This window comes from Colobus angolensis, unplaced genomic scaffold, assembly GCF_000951035.1.
Source record: "Colobus angolensis palliatus isolate OR3802 unplaced genomic scaffold, Cang.pa_1.0 Scaffold8, whole genome shotgun sequence".
NCBI lineage: Eukaryota > Metazoa > Chordata > Mammalia > Primates > Cercopithecidae > Colobus > Colobus angolensis.
In genome coordinates, this window is record NW_012121820.1 from 17737837 (window position 1) to 17758477 (window position 20641).

At 49.5% G+C, this 20641-nt stretch overlaps 1 protein-coding gene across 4 annotated transcripts in view; it reads right to left on the minus strand.

Moving 5' to 3' along the window:
* The window catches only part of EPB41L1 (erythrocyte membrane protein band 4.1-like 1), a 138909-nt gene that overhangs the window by 38726 nt on the left and 79542 nt on the right, over positions 1 to 20641 (minus strand). For 2 of the 4 annotated variants that reach the window (XM_011929118.1, XM_011929121.1), the window contains exons 2-11: positions 17135 to 17325; positions 15379 to 15543; positions 13074 to 13178; positions 12447 to 12489; positions 8809 to 8884; positions 5917 to 6135; positions 3496 to 3583; positions 2761 to 2913; positions 572 to 669; positions 153 to 328 (exon numbers count right to left, since the gene is read on the minus strand). In XM_011929118.1, the coding sequence (XP_011784508.1) occupies positions 153 to 328; positions 572 to 669; positions 2761 to 2913; positions 3496 to 3583; positions 5917 to 6135; positions 8809 to 8884; positions 12447 to 12489; positions 13074 to 13178; positions 15379 to 15543; positions 17135 to 17311 (1300 nt within the window). In that variant the 5' untranslated portion in view covers positions 17312 to 17325. The remainder of the gene's footprint in view (positions 1 to 152; positions 329 to 571; positions 670 to 2760; positions 2914 to 3495; positions 3584 to 5916; positions 6136 to 8808; positions 8885 to 12446; positions 12490 to 13073; positions 13179 to 15378; positions 15544 to 17134; positions 17326 to 20641) is intronic. The other 2 variants (XM_011929119.1, XM_011929120.1) reach the window with 1 other exon arrangement.

Below are 20641 nucleotides of genomic sequence, written 5' to 3' on the forward strand. Positions count from 1 at the left end.
CAGGGACAGCACTGGTCTTGAGGGGCCAGCCTGGTGCAGATGAATTTGGGATGCGTCTACCATTTTCCTGCTCATTCTGCAGAACCCGGCATGCCCACTCCTCCACTTCCCTCTAAAGACCATTCCCCCCAGCCCTCCAGTTTGGGCCATACCTCCATCAAGGCTGCGGGACATGGTGTACCGTTTGCTGGAAGAACGCTCAAAGAAGGGTGCAGGCCGGTCAATGAGGGCGCTGGCCTGGCGGGTCTGTGCCTGGGTCCTCCCACTGTACCGGAACTTGGAGCCCATCACCAGGAAGCCCTTGGGTGGGGGCTCAGGGGACACCAGCCTGCAGCAGAGGGATGCAGGGGAGGCGGAATCAAACCTATACTGCCAGGCCCAAGGTTAGACCACAGCTGGCCTTTCATCCCACTACCCCACCAACTACGACAATTCAAAGTGGCCCAGGAAGGGAGGGACTTGGGGAAAGGGAGGAGGACATTCCTAGCATTCTCACTAACTCCTCCCCCGCTCCCCTCCATACACATGGTCTCTGCCCCATCCCCATTACCCCATCCAAGGTCAGGCTCACCGGAAGAATGTGTGATGCTCGATGCAGACCTTCCACAGTCTCTTGGCTGACCGGTGGTTTGGGAGTTTAAAGCCAATTGTGCTCTCAAATTGCTCATACTGGAAAACCAAGAAGGGCAGGTTAGAGGCAGGGCCTGAGCTCACTCTCACCACTAGACCATTCTTTGTGTTTTTATTTTATTTGTTTAATGTTTTCTTGAGAAACGGGGTCTCGATCATTTACCCAGGGTGGAGTGCGGTGGCCAATCATAGCTCACTGTAACCTTGAACTCAAGAGATCCTCCTGCTCAGCCTCCCAAGTAGCTGGGACTACAGTCAGACAACACCATACTGGCTAATTTTTTGTAGAGAATGGGTCTCATTATGTTGCCTAGACTGGTCTCCAACTCCTGGGCTCAAGCAATCCTCCCACCTCAGCCTCCCAAAATGCTGGGATTATAGACGTGAGTCATCCTTTCTGAACTCTTCTCAGGCATCTGCAACTTTGGCCTGTTCATTCACTGAATCAATAAGGGTGACAGAGCCCTAACTCTGTGACAGGTCCAGCGCTAAACACTAGAGATACATGGAGATCAAGGCAGAAGATTCTAGTGGGGGTAGGGGGGCCTCTAACAATAAATGAGCAAACAAGATAATTGCAGACACTGATCAGGGGAAATGAAGGGAGATATGTGGTATGGCAGAACTGGGAAGGCATGGGGGCTCCTGCCGTCTAAGGAAGAGCAGGGGATCCCCTCTAGACCTAGATTTAGGTGATCTTGAGCTGACATTTGAAGAATGGGAAGGAACCAGCTATGTGAGAAGCAAGACAAGGGAGACACTTTCAGGTACAGGAAACATCAAATGCGAAGCACCCAGTCAGGAAAGAGCTTGACTTATTCAAAGATCTCAAGGCCAAAGAGGCTAAAGCACCTTAGGTGTGGGGCAGTGTGGCAAGGGATAGGTGGGAGAGATAGGTGGCCATGGAAGGAGTTTGGAGTTTAGCTCAAGAGTTAAAGAGAGTTCCTGAAAGGTGTAAGCAAGGGTGTGGGTGGGAAGGGGGAGTGGGCTTGCCATGATCTGATTTAAGGGATGTTTTAAGATCTCTCTGGCAGCTATGAGGAAAATGGCCTGATGAGCACCAGGGGCGAGGGAGGGCAGAGGGGCAGTGAGAAGGCCCTCATAGGCACAGGTGAAAGATGGCGGCTGCTGGAGGCGGGTGTGACAGAGAGGAAGAGAAGCAGACGTTAAGACCAAATGGGCTTTTTGATGGGTGAGATGTGGGGAATTGAAGGAAAAGAGGTGCAGATATATACATGTTTGCATTTGTGTGTGTTGTATGTATAGTCGAGTCTGTGTATCTTAGAATGTGTACAAACTTCCATACTTACAACATATAAGTAAATACATGAACTTTACACAGACATATATTAATTTATCTGTGTGACCTGAATGTATGTGGTTATACTTCTTCTTCTGTTTTTATTTTTCCCTCCCCCTTTTTTTTTTTTTTTTGAGACAGAGTCTTGCTCGCCCAGGCTGGAGTACAGTGCCAGCTAATTTTGTATTTTTAGCAGAGATGGGGTTTCACCATGTTGGCCAGGCTGGTCTCGAACTTCTGACCTCATGTGATCCACCCATCTCGACCTTCTAAAGTGCTGGGATTACAGGTGTGAGCCACCGCACCTGGCTGTATGTGGTGATACTTTTATTTTTTATTTTTATTTATTTATTTATTTTTTGAGACAGTGTCTTGCTCTGTCACCCAGGCTGGAGTGCAGTGGTGCAATCTCAGCCCACTGCAAGCTCTGCCTCCCGGGTTCACGCCATTCTCCTGCCTCAGCCTCCCAAGTAGCTCGGACTACACGTGCCCGCCAGCACGCCCGGCTAATTTTTTTTTATTTTTTAGTAGAGATGGGGTTTCACCATGTTAACCAGGGTAGTCTTGATCTCCTGACCTTGTGATCTGCCCATCTCGGCCTCCCAAAGTTTTGGGATTACAGGTGTAAGCCACCACGCCCGGCCAGTTATACTTTTATTTAGGCTCTTCTCTTTCTCTTTCTCTCTCTCTCTCTCTCTCTCTCTCTGTGTGTGTGTGTGTGTGTATGTGTGTGTGTGTGTTGGCAGCCCAGGCCCGGCTGCCGGGGTTCACTCCTTTCTAGTTGATTCTGGTGAGGAGGAGGGTTTCCCAAGGTCCCAAGGCAGGCTCACCTCCCCAGGCCGGATCTTGATATAGAAGTTACTCCTTTTATAGGAGATCTTGAGGATCTTGGGCCAGGCAAAGCGGTTGATTCTCAGCCGGTCCCGGTAGATAAGCAGGCCATTGGCACAGACGCCTAACATAATGTCGATGCCTTCAGAGTCCTGCATGAGAAGAGACCATGGAATGGAAAGCCCGGGGTCCATGCCTGGGGACAGCCTGCCACCCACCCCGAACACACCGCCCTGTGCACTGCTTGTAATGAGCTCTCAGGAGCAGGGTTAGAGCCTCCATGATGGAGTCCCACTGACCAATCCCTCCCATAGTCATTCAGTCATTCACTCTTCCATTTAGGTATTTATTCACCCACTCACTTGTCTGATCATTTGCTCTGTCAATCACTCAATCATACATTCACCCAGCAAACATTTAGTGGCACATACTTGGTGCCAGGCTATGTGCCAGGTGCTAGGAATACAGAAATAAACTAAGGCCTATGTCTTTCCCTCACAATGCTCCCAATCTAGCGGGAGCTCAAACAGGTTCATAAATAAAATACATGGAGAAAAGGATACAGATCATGAGAAAATAAAAGGTTATGGAACTTCGAGGAATGAGAATGAGAACAGAAGAGGTTTCAAGTTGGAGGTAACACAGGGTCTGGCACACCAAGCCCTAGGGAAAAGCCTGATAGTTCTTTGGGGGCACCACCCAGACACTAGGGGAACCCAGGAAGCCGGTGGTACCTTGGCATGGTGCAGGTCTACTCCATACATGGAAAGCTTCTTGGCATTCTCTAAGAAGTGGATTTCTGCTTCTCCTGGGGTCATCCCCCTTAGGGAAAGAAAGTGATCACAGGTGACCGAGGGAAAGGCCCAGGCTTGAGTCCTGCTGGCCAAAGGTGGCCATCATCAGAACCCATGATTCTGTGAAGTCAAATATGCTGAGCCTCACCCTAATCCTTTCCCTCTGTCCTCAGAGCAGGAGGGTATACCCCAACTCCCACTTCAGCCCACCCAACCCCCATCTTCTGTCAAAGCTCAAGTCCAGTCTTGTTAGTCCAGGGAGCATACAAGGGCTGAGCTGGGAGTCAGGATTTTTGCCTCATTCTGCCACTGAATTGACTGTGAGCTATAAATTCTACTTTTCCATGACCATAAAACCATTGTTAAGGACATTGTTCATTATAACCACCCAAGGGCTCCTAAATTATTACCCACATGGGATATTTCTTGCAGAATTTAGTATCAGAAGCCACTTAATCTCTCCTAAGGAACAGGTGCACACTCTCCTTTCCAAAAAGAAGAGTTATGTAATTAATCAAGTTCCTTCTTTGCTTTGACTGCCAGGAAACTTGGACTACATTTTATACTTAGTCAGAGCAAACATTTATTGAGTACTATGTGCTGGTTACTGTTCTAAGCATTTTACACATATTAACTCACTGAATCCTCATAACAACTCTGTAAGATAGGTATTATTATTCTTCTCATTTTACAGAACAGAAAACCGGCACAGAGACATTAAGTAACTTGTCCAAGGCCACACTGCTATGAAGGAGAAGAGTCAGGATTTGTGTGACTTCAGAGTTTATGCTCCTAATCACTTCATTACAGGGCTTGTATATCCTCCAGGCCTCAGTTTTCTGTGACCTGTCTACTTCTGGGCTGCTGTGTAGGATACCTGGACATGAGATGTCAGTGTGCTTTAGGTCCAAAGAGCTGTAGGCACAGCCGTTAGTATTTCTCCAGCCCACATCGATCTGAACATCGTCCTCTGAATTATTATGACTCTTGCAAATCCTAAGATGTCTTGCTATCTAGGACAGGGATGACAAATAGATGGCAGGCAGGCCACTACTCCCTGTTCCTATGCCCAGGTGGACATTGCTAACCTGGGCATTGTAAGGAATCAGTGTCCTACTCAACACAACATCACAGCAGTCACTATTAACCAAGCAGAGTTAGTGTGTGATTCTCAGAGACAGCATTTGCCACCCTTGACCTAGTATTCATCACACCCCAGCAGGCTCTTCCCCACATACACGATCACTCCACATCTGGCCCTGGCCCTCCTCTCCAGATGAAGCCCACAGAACAAGAGCCTCCTAATTCCCTCCATCCTCAATAGTAATGAGACAATATCACCATACTCCTTTCCCTGGGTGCAGCACTTTACAGTTTATAATGAACCTTCACATTATTAATTATACTGAGTCCTCATAACAATCCTGGACTTACAGTCCCGAATACTTCCAGCTTAAAAGGACCCTACAAATCATTTCATTCTGAGGGTTCCTCTCCAGGGGAACCTGTACAGAAGCAATGGCGAAGTGGAGTATCTGGGTTGTTACAATGACTGAGAAGGTGTTATGAGCATTTACCAGGTCCCAGGGATGCTGAACATTCTGCACAATGAATTCTCCTGCCCCAAATGCCAATAGTTGAGAGACACTGATAATCTAACTTCGTGCATATGTAGGTGAAAAATTGGGCTTAGAGAGGTTAAATAACCAGCCTATAGTCACACTAGTTAATTATCATCCAACTGCTGGAACAAGGTACTTTCCCCTGCACAATCAACTATTCAACTCCTCGATCCACAGACAGCAACACTAACAGCCAACATGCAGTGTGCCTTTAATATGTGCTATTTAGGCTTCCCAACAATCCTACAAGGTGGGTTTAACAGCATCCACCTTGAACAGATGAGGAAACCAAAGCATAGGAAGCGAAATGACCTTCCTGAGATCCCCTGGTTAGAAAGTGGCAGAGCCAGTATAGGAACCCTAGCAGGCTGGCTTTTGGGTCCAAACTTTTGAACTCTACACCAAGATCTAGACACCAGGACACTTACTTAGAGACACAGTAGCGATTATTATCTCTAGCTGGCAGATAAACTGATTCTCAGAGGCCAAGGACAGGGAATTATCACACCTATAGGGGAGTTTAAGAAACTTGGGTCCCAGAAGGTCATCAAGGCCATACAGCCAGTCACTATCGTTCCTATTTACAGAGATGATTTGCTCTCAGGTATACCTCAAGTTAGGGGCAGAGCCAGGTGGGGTACAAACAGCACAGTATGCAGCGGCCTAGGACACTCAGGCCTGCAAGGAAGGCTCCCACTGGCCAAGGAGCCACAGAAGGCCCTGGCTGGCACCCTCTTACCTATATGTCTTATGCAGCTCCATGATCCTCTCCTCCAGCTCCCGGGTCTGGTTAGGGGCGAAGCGGAGCTCGCTGACATAGTTGCCCACATGCTCCTCAGCATCATAGTCGCCCAGTTCGGCCTGCACGGCGTAGGAGCCCAGTAGGGCATGCGTGACAAAGGAGCAGGGCAGCCGGCCCGTGATGATGTCTGCCCGCAGCTGCAGGCACAGGTAGTATCTGGAGATAGGAGAGAGCCAGCATGGGCACAGGGCCCTACTCCTCCCTAGATCCCCCAAACACAGCTGTCCATCAGAACCAAACAGAACACAGCTCAGCAGAAAAGGATGTTTGTAGACACTGGCGCTTCATATGTTGACAATCTGGGTATGTCTCGTGAGATGGTTTTGCAACATTTCACATGGCTTTAAGCATTTTTGTGCATTTCTAAATTTGAGGGATTTGTTTTCTATTATGAGAGCATTTTCAATTTCTAACTCAATTTCAAGCTAAATAGGACTACTTTGCTGGTTTGGCCATTACAAAATGTCATGTAGTTTTAATTACACAAGTAATATACTGTATTCATATTGAGGAAAAAATGCACACTTTAGAGGTGACTCTAAATTTCCTCTTGATGACCAGAAATGCATGTGGTTTTGATTTATGGGTGTTTCTTACCTGTAAATGGTATCAAATGCTGCCTCTGATTCTAACAGCTCACTTTTTCATGCCCAGGCCTTAGAGCCCTCCCATGTCAGCACATGTAACTCTGCCCCATTCATTTTAACTTCCACACTGTATTCCATTGCCCGGATGAACCTGCTTGCCCATGCTTTCCCAAAACTTTCTTATTTTGCCTCCAGCTCTAAGTAAATTGTCTGAAAACAAATTGGTTTAAAGGAACATTTCCAACTACCAGGCCATGATTTTTTATAACTTTTATGCACACTTGGACGATTTTACAATTTTAGAACCATTTAAAACAATTTTTATTGCTTTTTTGGTTACTATGTATTAAAAAAAAAGTTTCATTTTTAGCCAATGATGCCTCCCTGTCCATTTTTGTTATGTTTCACCATTTTTTTCAATTGCCTATTTCTTTTTTCTTTTTCTTTTTTTGAGATGGAGTCTCACTCTGTCACCCAGGCTGGAGTGCGGTGGCGCGATCTCAGCTCACTGCAACTTCCGCCTCCCAGGTTCAAGCAATTCTCCTGCCTCAGCCTCCTGAGTAGCTGGGACTACAGCCACGTGCCCCACGCCCAGCTAATTTTTGTATTTTTGGTGGAGACAGGGTTTCGCCATGTTGCCCAGACTGGTCTCAAACCCTGGTCTCAAGCAATCTTCCTGCCATTGTCTCCCAAAGTGCTGGGATTATAGGTGTGAGCCACCATATCTGGCCTTTTTTCTTTTAAGTGCCTTTTACTTAATATAATTCTTACCACTCTGTGACATTATTTCACAGTCAGAACTGAAGTCCTGGCAAAAAGTATGTGCAACCTCAGTGTGCGCCCAGGGCCAAGGCATAGACTCAGAATCAGTAGCAGCTCAAACATCACTGGCACCAAGTACAGGCTTATGGGCATTCTATTCAAAAGTCTCAAAATTCAGAAATCACTGCCAAATATTCTGACCAATCTTTCATTTCAATCAATTTGTCATTTTGACCAGTTTATTTCAGGCCTAACTATTTTTGGTGAAATCAGCTGCTATAGCACCCATCTCCTAGGGCCATCTGTGCTAGGCAGGCCTAACTTCCTTCCTGGTGTCCCTGGAAGCACAGTGTCCAGGGTCTGGCACAAATAGGAGAAGTATCAGTAGGTAAGACCAGGGGGATGGAAGCTATGCTGGCCTAACCCACACAGTCCACTTGGGAATGGAGTTTTAGATCCTGAGGCTGCCACATTAGCCCGCACCTGGCCTCAGGGCTCAGAACTAGGACTAATGACGCCAAAGCCCAGGCCTGATCTGTTCCAGGAACATCTGTCTTATCTCCCAAGGCCAGAGTCAGCATCTTGACCTTGGTCAATGGCCTGGCAAACAGGCAATCGACATGAAAGTGAAGGAGGGACCCAATGGGAGAGAGGGGCCGGCTTAGGAGCTCCTCCCCTGCTATAGGGGAACTCCAAGCCCATATCTTCTGTTGGGAGTAAAAGGCCCATCACCTGGATGGCACAGCCCCAGGATATCATGAAGTAAGACTACCTCTTTGGAAAGGGCTTAAGAGAAGGGTTTCCCCCTGTTCTGGTTTCCAGAAATGGGTAACCCCACAGAAGCTCCCATTCCGAAGGATGCTTTGCACTCATTTCACTGTGGGGAGTCCCAAGCCCCACTTGACTTCCATGTGCCTGACCTGTGCACAGAGTGGCATGCAGACCAAAGTCCCACGTTCAAAGGCATCCCATTCTACTCCCTCCATATTTCCAATGCTGCAAACTGGTGGCTCACCCAGCACAGCAGCCTTCACATGGGTTTGGTATGTCCCATGCATAGATGGCCCATGCTATGTTGTTTTAAAGTTTGTATTTGTTGCCAACATTTAGAAACTGTGGTTTTTATTCTTTAATCTCTAGGTTCATTCCAACAATCAGGCCCAATTCCTACATGACAGTGATGGCCCGGAGGGGAACAGCAACTGTTTTAGGTGGCTTCTGTCCTCTCTACAAGGGGCCCCACAGCTCCCTGTGATACCTCTTCCTCTGACGTCAAGGGTCAGCTGCCACTGACCACTGTGCTTGCATCACTGTGTTTCTTACAATGAGTCGGCTTCCTGTGTTGATGCTGTCTGCCTGACCTTGGTAGGAGACTGCATTTGCAGCTGCTATCACATACTGCCTGTGTCCCCAGGGCCAGGAGCCCTCATCCGTAGTCCCACACAGCCAGCACACCTGCCTCTCCCTCCACAGCCCTCACCTTGTGATGTCTTCTGTCAGCTGGGCAGGATCAGGTGGGTAGAACTTGACTGTGAAGGCAAAATTCCAGGGGCTACCTGAGAGGAGATGGGAGAGAGATCAGCGAGGCCCTATCACCCCATTGGGTGGTCCAGATGCACCATCCTATGGGCAGTTTTTCAAAGTCTTCTCCTATCTGTAATCTCAGGACAATCCAATCAGGAAGGCTGGAACATTACTCCCATTTGACAGATTAGCAAACTGAGGCCCAGGTTAAGAGACTTGTGAGCTAGCAGTAGGAAGGAAGGTAGAAAGAAAGAAAGAAAACTGACACTGCATGCCAGACACACTGTTAATTACTTTACAAACATTACCTCAGGAAACCTCACCACAACCCCATAAGTAAGTCCTATGATTAGCTCCATTTTATAGATGAAGATACTGAGGCCCAGGCAGTAAAGCAGTCAGCCCAAGGTCACCCCACTTGGAAGCGGCAATGCTGAGGTTCAAACCCAGGCCATCTGGCTCCTTGGTCTATACCCTAGTCTGGGTCATCGTATGTCAATGATAAGAAAAAAGTCTAAATAATACCACATTAAACAGGTTTCTTAAATTTGGACTTGTCAGAGCCCTCACCCTGCTACTGTGCATTGCAGCTCTCTGAGGGGAACATGCATTCAAGAATTTCCAAAAATGATTTGATCTGTTGTATCCATATTTTACAGAGCATCCTGCAAGATTAATGTTTCTCAGAACACACGTTGGAAAACTCTGCCCTGTATCATGTTGACTCCATCTCAGATGACAGGGTTGAATTATAAATAAGACCCAAAAGGCAAATATAATGAGCTAAATGTAACAAAGGGATATTTTAGGGGGATAAATGCTAACCTCCACACTTAGATGCGAAAAACCAATGGTACACATCTAAGAAGATACACAGGGGAATAAAGGCTGAGGTTATAGCTGGAAGCAAGCTCTGCAAGCCCAGAGAAGGGGTAGCCACTTGAGAGGGGATGAAGGCAGGTAGGTGTGAGGTACTGGACAAAATTAGCGAAAGTCTACATATCCACAACAATGGTCAGACCACTCCTGGGAATTTCAGGTTTCAGGCTCAAAACGGCCCCTGACAAAATGAGAAAGTGAGGCCCATCCAGGGCAGGGCTGTGGTCATGGACCGCTGGAGGTCACATCACCACTACCATCCTTATCTCTGCGGTAACCACTATCTGCACCATACAGATGTCACATCTCAAACTTTTACTAGATGCCAGTCACTGCGCTTGCTAAGAACTTTATGCACATGTATGGGGTTCGATCTTCATAATCATCCTGAGGTTGACTTTCTTTTTTATAGATGAATTCTGAGAGGTTAAGTCACTCTCTCAGGGTCACTCAGCTAGTCAGTGGTAGAAAATGGAGATCCTAACTCTGGCCATCTGGCCCCAGAGCCCAGGCACCTGACCACACCGACTCCTTGGAAAAAGCAGCTTCAAGGAATAATAATAGTCTCAGGAATTCCTACCTCAGGAATAATAATGGTAATAATCAATAATAATAATAAATAATAATAGCTAATGCATACTGGGTGCTACTGTGTGCAGGTACCATTCTACATGTAATATTCATTTAATCCTCACAACGTAAATATAAGTACTAGCATTACCCTGCTTTACAGAGAAGGAAACCGAGGCACAGTCAACACCAGAAGCAGATGGAGTTAACATTCAAATCCAGGCAGTCTGGCCTCAGCGTCTGTTTGCTTAACCATCACACCAGATTGCCTCAGGGAAGCAAGAAGAAAACAGCTACTGAGCACCTACTATGTGCTTGGTGCTGTCCATACATATGTCATTGAACTGTCGCCCCCACTTCATGAGGCAGGAACTACTAATCCACTGGCCAAGGAGAAGCAGGGACCCAGAGAGGTGGAGAGCTTGCCCCAGGTGCCCTACTTTGCCCTACCTCGCCCCAGGTGCACTGAGGTTTGGGAGGAGATACACCCAACTCTGAAGCCCAGGCCACAAGGACCAACGGCACCACCTTCAGAAGGCTGAGGTGCTGTCACAGAGGGCAAAACATTGCTCTACCGGGGCACCAGAAGGTAGGATGAGGATGAATGGCTGGAAGTTACAGGGGTAGAGGCAGAGACTGTGGCTCTCCCGGATAAGGTGCTTGCTAGGGATCAAGACTATTACTCGATGACTTGGGATGGCTACAAGGAGTGACATCCACCAGGCCTGGGCTGTGCTGGCAGGGGCTACAGGCCACCTTTGAGAGTGATGCTGAGACCTGACCATTTGGTCCAGCCGCCTGTCATTCCCAAGCTCCTGGTCCTGACCAAACACCACACGCTCGGCTGCCTGTATCTATCTGTTCCAATCTCTTTAGTCATGAGACACAGGCCTCCCAGCCAGGCTGGGGCTCCTGGGGGACAGCCTGAAGCCCAGTCGGAGGATCTGTCAGCCCCCCGAGGAGTGCGCTCTGTCTGTTTGCCTGCCTCTTTGTCTCCAACTGACAGAACCTACAGGAAGAATTCCTCGAGCCCCCTCCTGCAGAGTCAGCTGGCATCCCAAGGCCCAGCTGCCCGCTGTCATGGCAACAGGCTCAGCTACAGCTTTCCAGCCAGGGGACCAGGAAGTTCAGGAGAGACCAACCACAGCCAAGGGGGACGGGCCCTGGGTGGAGGCATCTCCGCCTTGAGGCCCCAGGTCTCCAACTGCTCAGGCTGCCTTGCTGAGGCCCCCTACTTCCCCCTTCTGCCATTTGGGAGCTGCCCCATCCCTCCCAACATGCTTTCTCTAGGCCAGAAAGGACAGGTTGTTGGCCTGCTCATCTGCCTTCACCCCAGGCCTTGAAAATAGCGCAGGATGGTGTTGGAAGACCAGGACTCAAGACCTGGCTCAGCCAACATTTGGCTCTGTGACCTTAGGTAATAACTGCCTCTCTCTGGGCCTCTGAGAAAAGGGTTGTTGCTTACTGAAATCTACACCATTCCCGGACAGAAGGGTGGCTGTTTCCAGCCCATCTGCTTGTCCTTTGTCCTAGACAGCTCTGCAGGTCCCTTCTAGAGCTGACATCCTGAATGTATTTATGATTCCTCTGCTAACTTGCTGTGTGACTCTGCACAGTCGTTTCTCTTCTCTGGGCCTTAGACTTGTCCTTCCCACTCTGGCTTCTCCCAAGATCTGCCATGTGGAGTACATGGACTCATGGATCTGAATGCACTTTCTTTTCTTTTTTTTTTGTTTTCTTTTTTTGAGATGAAGTTTTGCTCTGTTGCCCAGGCTGGAGTGCAGTGGTGTGATCTCAGCTCACTGCAACCTCTGCCTCCTGGGTTCAAGAGAATCGCTTGAGGCAGTCCCAGTGCCTTAGCCTCCCAAGTAGCTGGGATTACAAGCACTCGCCACCAAGCCCAGCTAATGTTTGTATTTTTTTTAGTAGAGACATGCTTTTCCCATGTTGGCTAGGATGGTCTCAAACTCCTCACCTCAAGTGATCTGCCCGCCTCAGCCTCCCAAAGCGCTGGGATTACAGGCGTGAACCACGGCGCCCAGCCTGAATGCACTTTCTAAAGGAGGAGAGAGCAGTACAAGGGAGGTTCTCATGGCCTGGAATCCCCTCACCCATTCACCTCCCCAACCACAGCAAGCCACTCACTCCGGATCTGCTTCTTGATCTCCTTGGAGGGGTCCAGCCAGTTCTGAAAGAAAAGACAGAGATCTTCAGAGGGAATATGCAGGAAAGAACCTGACTTGGCTGGGAGAAATATCTTGAAATGGCCGGTCAGCAGCCCCTTGTGGGCAACGCCCTTCCTTGGCTAAGCCTCCTGGTCCCTTTTTCTTGGGCCTAAGGGGTGAGGGGAATGGGACCAGGATTCACTACCAGGCTTGGACCCAGTGTCCCGGAGCTGCCACTGCCCTGAGGCAGTTCCAGTGAGCAGGTGATACAGCTGCAATGGGACTGGCAGGAAGGAGGAAATTCAGAGTCTCCCAAGGATGGGGGAGAGGCTCTGGCAGGGAGCTCCTAAGCTCCCCCAGCAACTCTATTCTCTGGTCTCCCCCAGCCAGACCAGGGCTCTTCAAATTCCCACCTGGGGGTGACCTGTATGTCACCAAGAAATGGCTGAGACAGGGAACTGCGGGTAGATAGGGCTGGTTGAACCTTGGGGACATGCAAACAGAAGATGCTTAGTGATCTGAGCACTAATGGAAGCCATGCGGGGTGGCCAGGATTACAGGGGCCTAACGGAAGTGCAGGTCCCACCCTGCTCCCTAGTCCAGGTACCTTCTGACTGTCGGCATCACAGAAGGTCAGGCCGAAGTAGTCCTTCTCTAGGAGGTTGAGGTGTTCACAGACCAGGTCAAACAGCACCTGACCCCGGCCATGTTTCTGAGGAGGGAAGCAGAACAGCTGTGAGGCTGAAGTATACCCCGGGGCGAGGCTGGGAGATACCCTAGGCTCCACCAGGACAACTCAAAAACCCCAAGGGCCTTTTGGCATGTGGACAGGAATGCAGCACTCCTGCCACCCACCTGGCTCTGCCCTCTGAGTCCTAAGGGGGTGACAACAATGGCCAGCTCCTTGATGGCCTTCTTCCAAGTTCTGGTGGGGGTTTCTGGACCTTGAGCTTGCTTGGGGAGAAGCTGAAGTGGAAGGCATAGGAAGTGACGGCTTTCTCCTTCCTTTTTAGTGATTAAGAGAAGGAGGCTAACTTAGACTGAAGGAGCAGAAAACCAAGTCCTAAGCTTTAGGTGTGAGAGGAAGAGAAGAAGCCCCTGGAATATGACAGAAGCGGGCAGGGGGAGAAGGGGAGGGCTTGGGACTCAGGGTCACAGTGTGACCCTCCCTTCCCTGAGTGAAATCCAGGGCAGCCCAGGCTAGCCCACCACTCCCTTCCCCACAGCCAGTGAGGTTTCACAGAGGCTCATGGGGCCTCCATCAGCTTCTGCTGGAAGAACCATTGCTAGGGCCAGATAGGTTCCTCCCACTCCTGTAGAGCTAGGCTTGGGCCTCTCTGAAACACCATTCAAAATGACGAAGCCAAGAACCTGACTGGGTGCACTCCAAACCCACAGGGGTAAAGATGAGCACCAATAAGGGGATCACAGGGCAGGGGAACAGGAGGCAGTCACCACCCAAAGAAGCAGGGACTCTAGAGAGGGAGTGAGGCCCCTGTAAGGTCTGGCTGGGCCCTCAGGACCAAGCCTGAGAAGGAATTCCTGAACCTGGAGATCATCACAGAGAGAGGACCTGGCCTCAGTCAAACGCTTTAAGCACTTCTAGGACAGGCAGAAATGGCATCTTGGGGCCCATCACGGTAGGAGAGAGGACATAGAAGATAGCCCTTTCCTTTGTCCCAGGAACAGGGAAGGTGAAATCTTTCTATAGGCAAAATACATACACAGTCAGGTGCAGTGGCTCATGCCTGTAATCCCAGCACTTTGGGAGGCCAAGGCAGGCAGACCACTTGAGGCCAGGAGTTTGAGACCAGCCTGGGCAACATGGTGAAACCCTGTCTCTATTAAAAATACAAAAATTAGCTGGGTGTGGTGGTGGGCACCTGCAATCCCAGCTATTCAGGAGGCTGAAGCAAGAGAACTGCTTGAATCTGGGAGGTGGAGGTCGCAGTGAGCCGAGATTGCATCACTGCACTCCAGCCTGGGCAACAGAGCAAGACTCTGTCTCAACAAAAAAAGAAAAAAGAAAAAATACATACACATAAAAACAAAACAAAACCCTGTAGAGTAGAGGGACTCAGCCTCCCAGGACTCAGGAGTAAGTCACATCCCTAAAACCAGGGCATGGGGGAGAAAAGGGGGCAGCTCCTATAAATCTTAGTAGCAAGGACACCCTCTGAGCTCTTTGACACATGCGGAGAAGGGCCAGTAATGCTGCTTAGGCAGGGGTAGAACCTCTAAGGGCTCACAGAGGGGGCCAGTGAGAGCTCAGAATTAGGGCAGGAGTCAGAACCTATACAGGAAAAGGAGACCTAAATGTGAGGCCAGGAGGGCCAACCCCAGAAGGAGGCATCTGCTGTGTCACCACCATGGGGCAGGGTTTCTACACGGCCTGGGTGACATCCTCCCAGTGAGCTGGCTCCCTGTGATGGGGTGATGGGCTTGCTACAGAACCCTCAGGTGACTAGTTTATCCTGGAGACTTGAGATGGTACCCTGGACAGGGATATTCACTAGGAAAGGAGGAGCCCCCTCTCCACCCAGTATATAAAAATGATTTAATTTAAATGTCAGTCTCTCCTGGGTGAATAGGGGAGCCCAGTTCCCAGGTCTACTATTTGTAGATCAGCCCTTACGTGGTGGCATCCTTGCCAAGGTATAGTCACCCTGTAAAATCTTCCCGTGGTGCCAGCCCTGTACCTCGTCTAATTCTATTTGCAACCATAACCACTCTCTCCAGGCTTTGGTGCCACCATCTGTACAAAGGAGCTCTGAGCCAGGTCATCTCTCTGGACGCTGTGGCCGGTCCAGGACTCCTCTGGTTTGGCCCAGGCTGGGTACACACAGGAGCCTGCCCTGGACCTGAGGCTGGACAGCCGGGGACAGGACATATGGCACTCAGTGCTCCCCTACCTCCACCTCACACTCATACTCCGAGGCATCAAGCAGAGTGACCCGGCAGATGGCACTCTTGTATTTCTTGGCAATCTTCTGGGGTGATTTCTGGGCCTTGCTGGGCGTGGTCCTCTCCGACAGGCCATCGGCCTCACTGTAGTCCTTCTCCTCCATGTCTAGGCTCTGCAAGACCAAGCAAGGTAACAGTTTGCTCAGTGAGTTTTAAGCCATGGCCTTTCATATAAGGAAGAAGCAATATGGAGGCATCTGGGGCCAAGACAAACCCCAGAATGAGAGTCGCTGCCGTCTGAGACCCACAGGGCAACTAGGGTCATGGCTGGTGTGTGCAGAAGGAGAGCCAGGGCTTCCATGCACAATGGGTGGCCTTGTGTGAGGGGTCCCCATCTTCCCGGCAGGCTACTGCTGCCATAGGCATCCTCTGAGGCAGGAGCATCCCATGAAACCAAAGCCAGTGGCCAGAGCTGCCCTGTCTCCCTAGAGCAGCGCGTGACTCAGCATAGCATCCATCTGGTCTCCTTCTTTTTGTCTGTCACTGGATCTAGCAGGAGTCTGGGAGCTGTGGACTGAGTTAAAGGAGAGGAGAAAGGCCAGAGACCCGCCCCGCCCCGCCCCCTGCCCCGGGCCCTAACTCCACTGCTGATGCCCTCAGTGATCTTGGCCAAGTCCCTGCCCCCTCCAGGCCTGTTGTGAATTAAGGAAGGTGTTAATTAGATGATGAGGTGAATCTGTTGTAGCTTTAGGGGCTGGCCAAGCTAGAACATGGGGCTAGCCAAGCTAGAACAGACAGGTTCAGGGGTAGGAAAATAAATGGAAAGAACTCAGGCTTCAAAATCAGATCTAGATTTGACTTCACCTCTGTTACTTTATGGCAATGTGACTTTGGATAACTCACTTTATCTTGCTGGTGCTCAGTTTCCCCAAGTGTAAAATGGGGGAGTTAGTAGCTACCCTCTTTAGTTTGAGAGAATAAAATTTAAAAATGATCACAATGGGCCAAGCGTGGTGGCTCACACCTGTAATCCCAGCACTTTGGGAGGCCAAGGTGGGAGGATCACTTGAGCCCAGGAGTTCGACACCAGCCTAGGCAGCATAGCAAGACCTCATCTCTACTGAAAGTTAAAAAAAAAAAAAAAAAATTATGGCCAGGCACAGTGGATCACACCTGTAATCCCAGCACTTTGGTAGGCCAAGGCTGGTGGATCACCTGAGCTCAGGAGTTTGAGACCAGCCTGGCCAATATGGTGAGACCCTGTCTCTACTAAAAATACAAAAATTAGCCAGGCGTGGTGGTGCATGTCTGTAATCCCAGTTACTAAGGAGGCTGAGGCAGGAGAATTGCTTGAACCTGGGCAGCAGAGGTTGCAGTGAACCAAGAGTGCAGTGGCACCACTGCATTCCAGCCTGGGTGACAGGGCGGGACTCCAAATCAAAAAAAAAAGAGAAAGTAAAAACAATTAGCCAGGTGTGGTAATGCACACCTGTTGTCCCTGCTACTCAGGAGGCTGAGGCGGGAGGACTGCTTGAGCCTGGAAGATTGAGGCTGCACTCCAGCCTGGGCAACAGAACGAGACCTGCCTCAAAAAGAAAAGAAAATAACTACAATGCTCCCAGCACAGTGCTTGGCATGTAACGGGTCACTAATAAATCTTAGTTTCCTTCTTTCCTCCCTCCTGAAAAAATACTGGGGCCCTAAGAACTGGACCTGGAGGATGGTCTGGGCAGGAAAGGGACGCCCATGCTCTCATGCACACACCTGTTCAGCAGGCCGCGTGTCCTGCTGGGGTGGATGCTTCTCATTGGAGTTGGCCTCTGGGTGGCCGTGGCCTGCAGGGGTCACAGGAGTGGTCACAGCGGCGGCGGCCTCGGGCTGCTGTGGGGCCTCCTCCTGAGCTTTCTTCACCTCAGAGTCGGGGCCTGTCTCTGTTGTCATGGTGACCAGCACGCCTGCATTGGCATGAAGGAGATCATGTGACAGGGAGGGACAGCAATGGTGTAACAGCGAGAGGGGCAGGAACCACACGCAGAGAGAGACAGATGGAGGCAAACGGACAAAGAGTCACAGGGCAAAGGGAGGAGGGAGGGAGAGACAGAGGAAGTGGGGAGGAGGGAGGGTCATGGGAGGTGAGGGGTTAGTGGCTGAGGTCACAGGCACCCCTCCCACCCTCTGTCTGCAGCTCTTCAGGGACACTAATCTCTGGGCCTTTCGTAGGGATGATGAGTCCTTCCGGGGAGCCCCGCTCTGCCAGGAGCACATGAGGCCGCCAGTGACCGCCTCTAGGCAGGGCCCAAACCGGGCTGTCTCTCCAGCCATCTCACCTGGCGCTTGGTAGCTCCTCAGCAAAGCTGGATTCACAGAATTTAACCAAAAGAGCCCTGGGTTCCAGACACTTCCAGTGCTGAAGCTGGACACACCTCTTCATGCCCCAAGCTTCAATAATTCCTGCCCTGCTAACTTCACAGAATAGATCCAAAAAGAGAATGACAGGAAGAAACTTAGGGGAAAAAAAAAAAAGTGCAGCCTTGACGATGTAAAAGTCAAAAGAATAGGCTCAGTCCCCAAGTCGGCCATAAATGTGGCAGTCACTTCACCTCTCTGGGACTCATCCAAAACATGAGCAACGTAGAGAAATGCTCTCTGGGATAAACGATTCTTGTCATTTTCCCCTTTCAGCAGTAAATGAGGAGATTTCAGAGAGTCAAGGACCCATTGCCCAGCTATTCTGCTGGGATAAGCAAGTTATAGAGAGAGAAAGAGAGAAAGAGAGAGAATGGCATGGTCTCATTTTTATATTTGAAAAACAAAACAGGCCAGGTGCAGTGGCTCATGTCTGTAATCTCAGCACTTTGGGAGGCTGGATCACCTGAGGTCGGCAGTTCGAGATAACCTGGCCAACATGGTGAAACCTCATCTCTAGTAAAAATACAAAAGGTAGCCTGGTGTGGTGGCGCACATCTATAATCCCAGCTACTCAGGAGGCTGAAGCAGGAGAATCACTTGAACCTGGGAGGCAGAGGTTGCAGTGAGCTGAGATTGCACCACTGCACTCCAGCCTGGGCAACAGAGCGAGACTCCTTCTCCAACAAAAAAAAAAAGAAAAAGAAAAACAAAACAGTAACCTCAACAACGTATGTTTGTGTTTGCACGCATTTAGTAAAAGGTCTGAAAGGATACTCACCAAATTGTTAAGAGAGGTTGGTAAGGCAGAAGTGGGTAGAGGAAAATGAAAGAGATCCCTGGGAACAGGGTGACATAAGAGAGAAAACTTCATTTTTCACTTTATATGCTTTGGAACTACTTTTATCTTTTAAAATATACATATGTAGGCTGGGAGCAGTGGCTCATGCCTGTAATCCCAGAACTTTGGGAGGCCAAGGCAGGTGAATCACCTGAGGTCAGGAGTTCGAGATCAGCCTGGCCAACATGGTGAAACCTCATCCCTACTAAAAATACAAAAATTAGCTGGGTGTGGTGGCACATGCCTGTAATCCCAGCTACTCAGGAGGCTGAAGCAGGAGAATCGCTTGAACCCAGGAGGCAGAGGTTTCAGTGAGCCACTGCACTCCAGCCTGGGTGATAGAGCAAGACTCCGTCTCAAAAATAATAAACAAACAAACAAACAAATAAATAAATAAATAAAATATACGGATGTACTTTTTTAAACGTACGAGTTGGCTTTTTTAAAATGTAGGGGAGGGGAGGGGCATCAGATGCAACCATTCCTGCCCCCAATCAACAGATCCTCAAAAAAAAGCTTTGAAGCTAAAATCAGGGAAATAGAGAAATGAGCAGGAACCCTCACCCCTGAGTCCAGGCCCTTCCTCTAAATCTATCATATTGCATGAGAGAGATTCAAGCTAGACCTGGCAGGCCCTCTCTGCTGCACCATCCATCGTGGGAGACCTCTGATAGACAGACAGAAAGACAGACACAGCATCCACCCTGGGCTAGCCATGTGCTCCAGGTCCCCTGCCCCACACTTCCTTTTCATTTTTCAGTTTTTCTCCCGGCATCTCAGTGAGCATCAGCCTAGCCCAAAGCCAAGAGCACTGGACAGAAAGCCAGGGACCCTGAGCACCCCACTCAGGCACAGGAGAGCTCTGGGACCCTGAACATCCTCAGTCCCCCACAGAGTGGATAACGGGGGAAAGGCTTTGTATGTGGAGGCGCGTAGTACAAATGAGAGGGTTTGTTGTTACTGATGCTACTATTAAGAAGGAAGATGAGGAGGAAGGGAAGGCCTGGGTCCCCATCACCTCCTCCCCACACAGAAATGCTTTTCACTCAAGCCACTACTCTGTGCTTTATGGGTATAACTTAAAGCCACAGTTAAATAAAGGCTCTCTGTCACTTAAAGGACAATGAGTGCTGACTCCAGGCCAGGATACAAAGCAATGAGAGCTGCTCTAGGGGGGAGCCCACAGCCTTGGAAGGGTCCACATGATACCTGTGTGACAGGCTCAGGATCTTTTCTGAGCCTGCACTTAAGGATACTGGTCATAATGCCAGATAAGGCCTATAGGCAAGAACTCTTAAAATAACTGCCTGCTTAATTTTGCTTAAAAAGAAAAAAAAAAGGAACCACAGACTCATCTGTGTGTTTTCTGCTGTGAGATGCAGAATCCACATGACCCCTTGTGGGCCCGGGCAGTGGAAGAGACACTTCCACTCCTCCCTTTCCAATGGCCTCAATCTGATTTCAGTTCATACTCCCGGAACTTTTCCTGGGTCTGAGGTTTCTTGAAATAGCCAGGAAAGCAACCTTAAATAAATATCCCAGTCTTCCTCTGGCTGGGTCTCCAGCAGAGCCCGCTGGCAGCAAATGCCCGGCGCTCCCAGAACCACAGAGGAGAGGAGCTGGATGCCTTTTGAGATAATTTTTGAGATAATTCAATCTACTCCTCTTCCTTTACAGGTGAGACACCGTGAGCAAAAAGGACGACTGACAGTCATTTCCTCAGAAACCAGATTTCCCTGGTTCCTCCACCCACTCTCCTCCCTCCCCAGCCTCCAGACTCCCCAGATCCTAACTCTAGGTCTGCCTTCTCTCCACTGTACTTGGCTGCCTCAAGCAAACCCCAACAGAACCCCACAAAGGAGAAAGCACTCAGGCTCAGGCTGAACACCAAGGATGTGGCAGGAGCCACCTCTGCATTCCATGGCCAGGGGCTACTGAGAGAAATGATGGCTCATTCACTCTAGAGAGTTAAAGAAAAAAATGTAAAAAATCATGGAAAAGATTTGAGTATAAAAGCATGATAC